Below are 11,346 nucleotides of genomic sequence, written 5' to 3'. Positions count from 1 at the left end.
TAATTCTGCTTCACTCCGAAGATAGATGAGAAAGTACTCACTAACTTCTTGCTAACTAACTCCTGGGGCTGGGAAACGAACTGACAATCCTCAGACTGACCTTTAAACAATGCCAGGTGGAGGATGGCACCTGTGGCTCAAAGAGTAGAGCTCTGGCCCCATATATAGGGGGAGGAGAGAAGTCCAGCCACAGCCAAAACTGCAAAAAAAAAAAAAAAAAAGCCAGGTGGAAAGAATACTGAGACAAAGATGTATGGAGGAAAGGTACTGGAACTAAGATGTATGGGAAAATATTAAAACAAAGATGTATAACGTATAGCTAACTAACCACAAAATTCTGCTTCTGTACAATGCTTGCTTGCTAAACACCACCCTCCCCCCCATGCACCTGCAGGCCAACCAGGATGCAGACTAACCCTTAAAAACCTGATTCCGTAGGCACTTGGGGCTGCTCTTAGAAACCCAATGTTGGGACACTGAGGCAGTCGCCAGCTGGCTCTTCAATAAAAGGAGTCTGCTGTCAATTTGGCTTGTTTGGCAGTGTGGTCTTTGTAGAACTCCTGGGTACTACATTTAGGTTCCATCTGGAAGTTCCATCAGCTCTGTGTAGGAGAAGATGAAGTACATGCACTTTTCTTTATTCTGTTTTATTGAGACAGAATCTCACTTTGTCACCCTTGGTAGAGTACCATGGTGTCATGGCTTACAGCAACCTCCAACTCTTGGGCTCAACCTCCAACTCTTGCCTCAGCCTCCCTAGTAGCTGGGACTACAGGTGCCTGCCACAATGCCTGGCTACTTTTTTTTATTGTTTAACAGGCCCGGGCCAGTTTCGAACCCACCAGCCCCGGGGCATGTGCCTAGAGCCCTAACCACTGAGCAATAGGCTCCCAGCCCTAGCACCATGCACTTTTAAAGAACATGGCATTAACTTGCTAAAGTAACTCAAAGTTCTGCATACCAGAATAATTAGAAAAGACTTGCTTTCTAGGATGCTAAAAATGACTATTTAAAGACACGATTAGAGATTAGAAAACATGACAGATATTTGTACCTTAGACTTTCTTTTTTTTTTTTAAGACAGAGTCTCACTATGTCACCCTCGGTAGAGTGCTATGGCATCACAGCTCACAACAACCTGAAACTCTTGGGCTTAAGCAATTCTTTTGCCTCAGCTTCCCAAGTAACTGGGACTACAGGTGCCTGCCACAATGCCCAGCTATGTGCCTTGGACTTCCTAAAACATTGTGTTTTTTGTTAAACTGATATTTATCAGATTATGATTTACTTTCTTCTGGCTAGTACTATCACAGCAGTGATGTTTTTGCATTTATGAATCAGCACCTGATGCTAATTTGTCCTGTTACAGTTGATGTTAAATTTATTCACTCAGTTATGGTGTTCTTTGACACATACTCCATTACAGAATTCGGTGTATTTCTCTTTTTTTTGAGATAGTCTCAAGCTGTTGCCCTGGGTAGAGTGCCATGGTGTCACAGCTCACAGCAACCTCACACTCTTGGGCTTAAGTGATTCTCTTGCCTCAGCCTCCCAAGTAGCTAGGACTACAGGCGCCCACAGTGCCCAGCTATTTTTTTTTTTTTAGTTGTAGTTGTCATTGTTGTTTGGGAGGCCCAGGCTGGATTCAAACCTGCCAGCTCCAGTGTATGTGGCTGGTGCCCTAGCCACTGAACACAGGCACCAAACCTCGTCTATTATTAGTGAGTATTTTGGAGAGATTATTGACTAATGTGACAAGCCAAAATATTTATTGAAGAAGTGCTCCTTTCTTCTTAGATTCTCTTTCATATACCTTGCTTTGGAAAGTAAAATTTGTCATCTTTGCTTACTCATTCAGAAATCAACTGGGATAAATCCAGTGTCTATAGTTAACTGCCTGTTTGACAAAGTATTATCATGGAATAAAACATTGGCATTCCCGTTGAGCTTATTTATAATTTAGAAATTGAGGTGGTGCCAGTAGCTCAGTGGGCAGAGCACCCACCACATACACCGAGGCTGGTAGGTTTGAACACAGCCCAGGCCAGCTAAAACAACAATGACAACTGCAACAACAACAAAATAGCCAGGCATTGTGGCAGGTGCCTGTAGTCCCAGCTACTTGGGAGATTGAGGCAAGAGAATTGCCTAAGCCCAAGATTTGGAGGTGGCTGTGAACTGTGATGCCACAGCACTCTACCCAGGGTGACAGCTGGAGACGCTGTCTCAAAAAACAAAGCAAAACAAAAAAATAATAATTTAGAAATTATATCTTCACTCCGTGTGTTCTGAATAAAAATCTGCATTTTATCGAGATCAGATCCAATTCCTTCTTGTACACATTAAAATTTTAAGGTACTGTTTAACTCACCATGACATTTGCATATAAAAATATACATAACTTATACTGTATCATGTAAATAAGGCAAAAAGTATACATGCCTGTACTGGTGGCCTTTCATTTCTACTGTGTTGACTAAAAGAGTATACTGTCTACACTGGTTTATAATTCCAGTCACTCATATAAGTTAGCACGGGTTCTCTTCACTCATTTAACTAAAAATGAAATTCAATCTCCCCTTGGCTTCTTGGTAAATATGTTTTTCAGGGACTGTTGACATTCAAAGATGTGTCTATAGAATTCTCTATGGATGAGTGGGCCTGCCTGGACTCAGCTCAGCGGAATTTGTATTGGGATGTCATGTTCAAGAACTACAGAAACCTGGTCTTCCTGAGTGAGGATAACTGAAATACACAGTTCCCTAGTCTACACTAAGCATTTCATATTTTCTCTTTGCAGAATGGTTTGATGGAGTTTCCTCTTTGACTGCATTACTTTCCAATTCTTGTTTCTAAGGAAAACTTAAGAACTTCTTTACACAGAAAAGAAAATATTGGAGATGCTTTATTTTGGCATTAATCTTACTTTTTTTTGAGCTAATTTACATCCCTCACTGGATTAATGGTAATTTCAGAAATTTAGTGGCATCCATTGTTACCCATAGCTTTAGGTCTGATTTCTAGGATCAAATTTTGTTTCAATAGTACTGCACATTGGAGTTAAAAATCTTCCAACTTGGGTGGCACCTGTGGCTCAAAGGAGTAGGTTGCTGGCTCTGTATGCCGAAGGTGGCGGGTTCAAACCAAGCCCCCAGCCAAAAACTACAAAAAAAAAAAAAAATTCCAACTTTAAATACTTTTTTTTTCCTTAGAGACGGAGTCTCACTTTATTGCCCTCAGTAGAGTGCTGTGGTGTCACAGCTCACAGCAACCTCCAGCTCCTGGGCTTAGGCGATTCTCTTGCCTCAGCGTCCCAAGTAGCTGGGACTATAGGAATCCTCCACCACAACGCCCAGTTATTTTGTTGTTGTTGTTGGCCTGGGCTGGGTTTGAACCCACCACCCTCAGGTACCGCCCCCAACTTTAAGTACTTTTTAAAGATTCTAAAGTTTCTATCAGGAAGCTCTATTTGGAGATTATTATTTCAAGATTGTCTAAAATGTTCTTTTCTCTACTTTAGCAAGGTAATACATTGCCAGTTGGAGATGCCCAACAAGTGTCATGTTTCCTTTTTCTAATAAAACAGGTTTTGCTGTCTCTAAGCCAGACCTCATCACCTGTCTAGAGCAAAGCAAAGAACCCTGGAAGGTGAAGACACATGAAACAGTAGTCAAGCACCCAGGTAGGTTGGAGTGAATGAAACAAGTAGCACTGGTGAGAAGTCCAGAACTCAAGTAGAAAGCCCAACAATAAGATGTGATTACGGAAGTCAGCTCCATGGAAAAGATTTCTTAGAAGTTAAGGTTTCTTTCTATTATTTTTACTTAAGGGTACCTCTGTTCCTATTCTTATTATTTTTTAGTTTTTTTTTTCTTCCTTCCTTCCTTCCTTTCTTTCTTTCTTTCTTTTTTTGAGATAAAGTCTCACTATGTTGTTCTTGGTAGAGTGCTGTGGTGTCACAGCTCACAGCAACCTCCAACTCCTGGGCTCAAGCGAGTCTCCTGCCTCAGCCTCCCAAGTAGCTGGGACCACAGGCACCCACCACAACACCCGGCTATTTTTTGGTTGCAGCCGTCATTGTTGTTTGGCTGGCCTGGGCTGGATTTGAACCTGCCACCTTAGATGTATGTGGCTGGTGCCTTAGCCACTTGAGCCACAGGCCCCGGACCTTAATTTTTTATTTTTTAAATAACTATCCTTATTTAATGTCTGTCATGTGATTGTGACATTTAGTCCATTAATATTTACATAACTTTTGAAAGAGAAGGACTTCCTTTTGACAATTTATTAGCTGTTTTCTTTGATTCTTTCACCTATTTTTCTCCCCTCTATCTTCTTTTGTGTCTCATTGATTTGTGTAGTAACATGCTTTGCTTCTTGTATAATTTGAGTGTGTGATTATAGGTATTTTTATTGTTACCTGGAAATTCTCACTTTGTCACCCTCGATAGAGTGCCATGGTGGCACAGCTCATAGCAACCTCCAGCTCTTGGGCTTAGGCGGTTCTCTTGCATCAGCCTCCCAAGTAGCTGGGACTACAGGTGCCCACCACACTGCCTGGCTATTTTTTGTTGCAGTTTGGCCAGGACCAGGTTTAAACCCGCCACTTTGGGCATATAGGGCCAGCGCCCTACTCACTGAGCCACAGGTGCCACCCTACACAGTTTTTTAAAAGTTCTTCTTTTTTACATCTGCACTCAATTGTTATTGACATCAGTAATTACATCTTGTTGATTGTACCTGTAGACCCATTACCAGAGGTTTAGTGCTAACTTTCCCTTTTTCTCTTTGAGCTCTAAAGCAAGTGTTTTGTGCACCATCATTATAATGATATGGAATTTCACATAGTTGTACTTAGTTACTTTTCCCAGAGTTATTTGTATTTGCATAATTTAGTATTGTTGTCTAAAATCATTTCATCTTCAATGAAAAGGGCTTCCTTTGACAGTTCTTGTGTGGCAGCTTTTAGCATCTACTTTTCTTGATAAATATTTATTTTTTTTCTTCATTTTGAAAGTTTTGTTGGATATCATGTATGTGCTTTGAAGTTTTTGTTCTTTCAGTACTTTGACAATATTACCCAACTCTTTTTTGATGTGGAAGGTTTATTTTGATAAATCCACTAGTAATCTCATAGGAGCATACTTAGAGATGACACATCTATTATCTTTTGCTGCTTTCAAGATTCTCTTCTTGTGTGTGGCTTTGAAATCCTTGGTCTTCATCTGTCTTGTTATGAGACTCTTTGTGTCTCCTAGCTGAACTATGGTGAGCATCTTTTTTTTCTTTTTTTTCTTAGGACACTATTAAAATTTGCTTTAATACATCTTTGGGGGAAAACATACCATACTTTTAGTATGACCAGAAATATTTCACAGTGGTAAGAGGCTATTACTTTTAGTATCTATTCTGCCATGAATTCATAGGGAAAAGGTTCTAGTAGGGTGGCACTTTGCCATTGACTGTGACAAAGTGTTGTATTACTACTATGCCATGAATTTATGGGGAATAGGTTCCAGCATTTTATATCACTGTTACATGGGATCTGTTGGTTATCCTGTGTGCTATGAATTCATGCCACCTACTCACCTATTATGCCATGAATTCATGTAGAATAAATAAGTTCCAGCACCTAATATCATGGTTCCATTGGTTCTCCTGTGTGCTATGTTATATGGCTATTATGCCATGAATTCATAAGGAATGGGTTCCAGGAGCTCAGGCTCCTTTCCATTGGTTCTCACAAAGTGGGCTTCTCTGGGTGGAGCAGGCTGGCACTTCCGCTTAACCCAGGTACCTTTCTCTTTGACGTCCTTCTTTTTCTGATCAACTTCCTTCACACATTTCAGGAAGCTATCTCAGCTCTAAGAGTGCTTAATATGCTCAATATAAACATTAATTCTCTTGGCAAGATCTTGCCCTTAACTTATTTGTTTACAACAATGCCAACAGCATGCTGGGTAACATTGTAGAATCTTCCAGTTTTGCCATGGTCACATTTGTGTGGCATGACTTTTTGAACAGTACCCATTCCCTTGATGTCTACAATATCACCTTTCTTATAGATTCTGATATATGTGGCCAAAGGGAAAATTCCATGTTTTCTAATAGGCCTGGAGAACAGGTATTGGGTACCTCTCCTCTTTCCCTTTCTTTTTGTTATTTTGGTGAATTACTGAAAGATGGTGTCTCTGACCAAAAGGTCCTTTTTTTTTTCTTTGAGACAGAGTCTCACTATGTCACCCTTGGTAGAGTGCTGTGGCGTTGTACCTCACAGCAGCCTTAAACTCTTGGGCTTAAGCAATTCTCTTGCCTCCATCTCCCAAGTAGCTGGGACAACAGGCACTATTGTATTTTTTTGTTGTAGTTGTCATTGCCTTTTAGAGGCCCAGGCCGAGTTCGAGCCCAGCAGCTCCAGTGTACGTGGCCGGTGTCCTAACCACTGAGCAATGGGTGCCGAGACAGTATCTTGATATTTTATATCTTTTTTCTTACATTTAAGACTTCTCATTTTTACTGTGTTCTTCAACTTCAGAATTTCTGTTTATTTATGCTTTTATTTTTCTTGATATCTTCATTTTTCTGTTTTTACTTAGTTGTATGATTCCCATTTTACCCATTTAGCATTATTCAGATAAACATTTAAGGTTTATTACATCTCTATTTTTTTATTTTTTTGAGACAGAGTCTCAGGCTTTCACCCTGGGTAGAGTGCTGTGGCGTCACAGCTCACAGCAACCTCAAACTATTGGGCTTAAGCGATTCTCTTGCTTCAGCCTGCAAGTAGCTGGAACTACAGGCCCGCCACAATGCCTGCTATTTTTGTTGTTGTTGTTGCAGTTGTCATTGTTTTTATAGCTGGCCCAGGCCGGGTTCAAACCCACCACCCTCGGCGTATGTGGCCGGGGCCCTATCCACTGAGCTACAGGCGCCACCTGACATCTATTTTTTATGGTTGATTCCAGATTACTTATTTTGCTTCTTTGTGTTATGTCTCCCTAATATCTTGTACATGTTGTAACCTATTGTTGCTTTTTATGAATTAGAAAAGCCACCTTTGGCTTGGTGCCAGTAGCATAGTAATGCGCCAGCCACATGCATTGAGACTGGTAGGTTTGAGCCCAGCCCAAGCCAGCTAACCAACAATGATGACTGCAACAAAAAAATAGTCAGACATGTGGCAAGTGCCTATAGTCCCAGCTATTTGGGAGGCTAAGGCAAGAGAATCGCTTACACCCAAGACTTTGAGATTTCTATGATGCCACAGTACTCTACTAAGGGTGACATAGTGAGACCTTGTCTCAAAAAAAGAAAAAAAGAAAAGCCACTTTTCACAAAGTTTGTGATATGGCTTTTTTTTCTTTCCTTTTTTTTTTTTTTTTTTGAGACAGAGACTGACTTTGTCACCTTTGATAGATTGCTGTGGCCTCACAGCTCACAGCAACCTCCAGCTCTTGGGCTTAGGCAATCCTTTTTCTTCAGCCTCCTGAGTAGCTGGGACTACAGACACCCGCCCTAACACCCGGCTATCATTTTGTTCCAGTTTGGCCGGGGCCAGGTTTGAACCCACCACCCTCAGTATATGGGGCTGGCACCCTACTCACTGAGCCACAGGCACCACCCTGTGATATGGCTGTTTAATGCAAGACTGACACACATTGTACAAAGAAAGCAAGGACCTTTACATTCTGACTGTGTTTTGCCTGTAGAATTGTGTGGTTAGTTTTTAGTTGAAGCATTTTCCCACATTTCCTCTTAAGAGCTTCTCATCACTTGCTAGGCCTGAATCTGTCTGTCGTACTCTAGTCCTTCTGCTGCTGTAACAATATGGTACCTTTGGTTTCAGCACCTCTGGTCTGTCTTATAAACTATAGCACCATTTCTTTCAGCACCCTTACTCATAGGAGACACCAGCCTTTGTTTGAAAAGGCCCTGAAACAAGAAGGATCAACACTGGTGTCACTATTTTTGTTTTGGGGACAAAGCTGAAATTTATAATTTTACTTGGATATGCACCATCCTGTCTTAAGATGGGATAAAGTCAGTGGTGAGTAAATATGACAAACTTTTTTTCATTCTATTTGGCTCTTTTTATTATTATTTACTAATTTTTTTCATACACACACAGAGATTTGTTTGGAACCCAGTTTCTGTCACCTTTGGTAGAGTGCTGTGTTGTCATAGCTGACAGCATCCTCAATCTTCTAGACTCAAGAAATATTCTTCCTTTAGCCTCAAGAATTGCTGGGACTATAGGTATGTGCTACTATGCCCATCTAATATTTCTATTTGTGGTACAGATGGGGTCTCACTCTTTTTTTTTTCTTTTCTTTGAGACAGAGTCTCACTTTGTGATTTTCTCGAGTCAGCCTCCCAAGTAGCTGGGACTATAGGCGCCCACCACAACACCTGGCTATCTTCAGAGATGGGGTCTTACTCTTGGCTTAGGCTGGTCTTGAACTCATGAGCTCAAGCAATTAACCTACCTTGGCCTCCCAGAGTGCTAGAATTACAGTTGTGAGCCACCACACCCAGTCTGGTGTCTTAGACTTGCTCTGATTGCTCTTGAACACATGTGCTCAATTGATCCATTCACCTCAATCTTTCAGAGTTCTGGGATTACAAACATAGGCCAATGCACTCAGCCTCTATGTTGGCTCTATAACTTCTGCTGATCTGTTGTGCTACAAATTCTTTTTTTCTTTTTCTTTCTTTTCTTTTTTTTTTTTAGGCAGAGTCTCACTATGTCACCCTTGGTAGAGTGCTATGACATCATAGCTCACAGCAACCTCAAACTCCTGGGCTTCAGCAATTCTCTTGCCACAGTGTCCCAAGTAGCTGGGACTACTGGTGCCCACCACAACCTTTAGCTATTTTTTTGTTGCAGTTGTCATTGTTCTTTAGCTGGCCCAGGTCAGGTTCAAACCCGCCACCTTTGGTGCATGTGGGCTGGAGCTGTAACCACTGTGCTACTTGCGCCGGGCCTGTGCTGCAAATTGTTACCTGGTTTTTAGAATTCCCCCAAATGGAGTGTATATATGCAAAATTTATTTATCTTTAAGATAATTAGTACATCTTCCTAATGTTATTGGCATAACTTTGCAGATAAAATATGTAATGTATATTTACTCAATTCTGATAAAAAGTAAGTGGCTAAAACTTTTATTGTTTAACTTTCTTTCAGCTATATCTAATCATTCTACCCAAGACCATTTGCAAGAGCTAGGCACAAATACTTTATTCCCAGAGATGATCCTGAAAAGATATCAAAGCTGTGGCCCTGAGAATTTAAACTTAACAAAACATTGGGAATCTGTGCATGAGTGTAAGCAGCAGAAAGTATATTTCAGTGGACTTGACCAATGTTTAACAGCTACCCCTGGCAAAATCTTCCAATGTAGTAAATGTTTGAAAGTCTTCAGACAGTTGTCAAGTCTAAACAGACATAAGATGATATATACTGTAGAGAAAACTTTTAAATGTAAAAAGTATGAGAAAGCCTCTAACGCATGCTCACACATTACTAAACATAAGATAATTCATATTGGAGAAAAACAGTACAAATGAAAAGAAGGTAAAAAAGTTTTCAAACCCTGCTCAAGCCTATCTAAGCCTAAGAGACTTCGTAATGGAGAGAAACTCTGCAAGTGTGAAAATTATAACAAGTATCTTTGCCACAGATCAAAATATTGTAATCATAAGGATATTGATACTGGAGTAAAACTCTATAACTATAAAGAATATGACAAACTTATCAACTCACATCTTTCTGGACATAAAAGAATTCATTCTAGAGAAAAACCCTACCAATGTCAAGAATGTGGCAAAGCCTTTAAGCATTACACAAGCCTTTCTGTACATAACAAAATTCATTGTGAATTCTTCACACATACGTGAAGAATGTGGCAAAGCATTTAACCATAGTTCAACCCTTTGAATACATCAAAGAATTCATTCTGGAGAGAAACCCTACAAATGTCAACAATGTGGCAAAGCCTTTAACCAGTACTCAAACCTTTCTAGATATTAAAGAATTCATTCTGGAGAGAAACCCTACAAATGTCAAGAACATGGCATTAGTTCAACCCTTACTGAATATCAAAGAATTCATTCTGGAGAGAAACCCTACTAACATCAAAAATGTGATAAAGCTTTTAACCTTAGTTCAACCCTTACTAAATATCAAAGAATTCATTCTGGTGAAAAACCCTACAAATGTCAAGAACATGTCACAGCTTTTAACCAATACTCACACTTTTCTGTGCATCAAAGAATTCATTCTGGAGAGAAACTCTACAAATGTCAACAATGTGGCAAAGCCTTTAATCAGTATTTGAAACTTTGTAGACATATAAGAATTCATTCTGGAGAGAAACCTTATAAATAGGGACAGTGTTGCAAACCCTTAAACTCACATCAAAACCTCACTGTATAAAAGAAATCATACAGAATAGAAACCTTCCAAATATGAAGAATGTGGAAGAACCTTTACCTGGTATTTATAACTTGCTAAGCATAAAAGCTTTCACATTGGAGAGAAATTGTATAAATGGGAACAGTGTGTCAATGCCTTTAACAGGAGCTCATACCTTATTATACATAAGTATTCATATCGGTGAGAAATCTTACAGAAGCAGATAGTGTGGCAAAGGATCTGGTCTTCAGCCCATGAGAAATCCTACCAGAGAAATATAACAATATGAAGATTTGGCAAAGTCTTATGGCAGTAGTCACATTTTCCATACACAGTAGAATACAAGTTGAAGAGAAACACTACAAATATGAAGAACTTGACAAGTGTTTAACTTGTGCTCAAACCTTTCTACATATGAAAAATTTATAACAGAAAAAAACTTCAACAAATGTAAAGAAAGTGTTGAATCCTATAACCAGTACTCATACTTTTCAGTACATAACAGAATTCATAGAGAAATATTTCTTATACTTTTCTAATCACAATTCATATGGACAAAATACTTGACAAATGTCAATCATGTCTCAAAGCCTTAAAGTTGTGTTTATCCTGTTAGGTAGGGCTAAGGAGAGACAGGGGCAGATGATACTAGGAGATCCTTTGTCCATACTAAAAGGAACAAATTGACCAGAAAGGGATTCCAAGAAAGAAAAGCTGGCATTTTAAAAAGGCTTCCCAAAATGGAAATAATGTTTGCTCTACAAAATGAGTCTCAGGGAGGGGCGGAGCCAAGATGGCGAACTGCAGCCAGCTTTTTGCAGAAGCTCCCATCCAGAAGGAGGCTGAAAGGACAGAACCTTAGCAAATTAGCTGATGGTTTGGAGCAGAGACAAGAGAGAAGATTGAAGAGTGCACTTCAACCTTCCTGAGGC

At 39.9% G+C, this 11,346-nt stretch overlaps 1 protein-coding gene across 1 annotated transcript; it reads left to right on the top strand.

The window, feature by feature from the left end:
• The first annotated feature begins 2,647 nt into the window (after positions 1-2,647).
• Positions 2,648-6,252, top strand: LOC111722790 (protein ZNF738-like). Its single transcript, XM_023509125.1, has 3 exons — positions 2,648-2,735; positions 3,587-3,682; positions 6,224-6,252. Exons 1-3 carry the CDS (start codon positions 2,648-2,650, stop codon positions 6,250-6,252), a joined length of 213 nt encoding a protein of 70 aa, XP_023364893.1.
• The last annotated feature ends 5,094 nt before the right edge of the window (positions 6,253-11,346 follow it).

Source organism: Otolemur garnettii, unplaced genomic scaffold (genome assembly GCF_000181295.1).
Source record: "Otolemur garnettii isolate 467f Iridium unplaced genomic scaffold, OtoGar3 scaffold00383, whole genome shotgun sequence".
Taxonomy (NCBI): Eukaryota; Metazoa; Chordata; class Mammalia; order Primates; family Galagidae; genus Otolemur; species Otolemur garnettii.
Note: the sequence above shows the minus strand (reverse complement) of the source record. Positions and strands in the feature narration are given on the sequence as shown.

What these genes read in the sequence shown, in the direction of transcription:
- LOC111722790 (XM_023509125.1), top strand. Translation starts at nt 2,648, where the DNA reads ATGGATGAGTGGGCCTGCCTGGACTCAGCTCAGCGGAATTTGTATTGG. An exon ending in CAGAAACCTGGTCTTCCTGA is followed by an intron (nt 2,736 to 3,586) that starts GTGAGGATAACT and finishes CTAATAAAACAG; the next exon opens with GTTTTGCTGTCTCTAAGCCA. An exon ending in AACAGTAGTCAAGCACCCAG is followed by an intron (nt 3,683 to 6,223) that starts GTAGGTTGGAGT and finishes TTTTTCTTTGAG; the next exon opens with ACAGAGTCTCACTATGTCAC.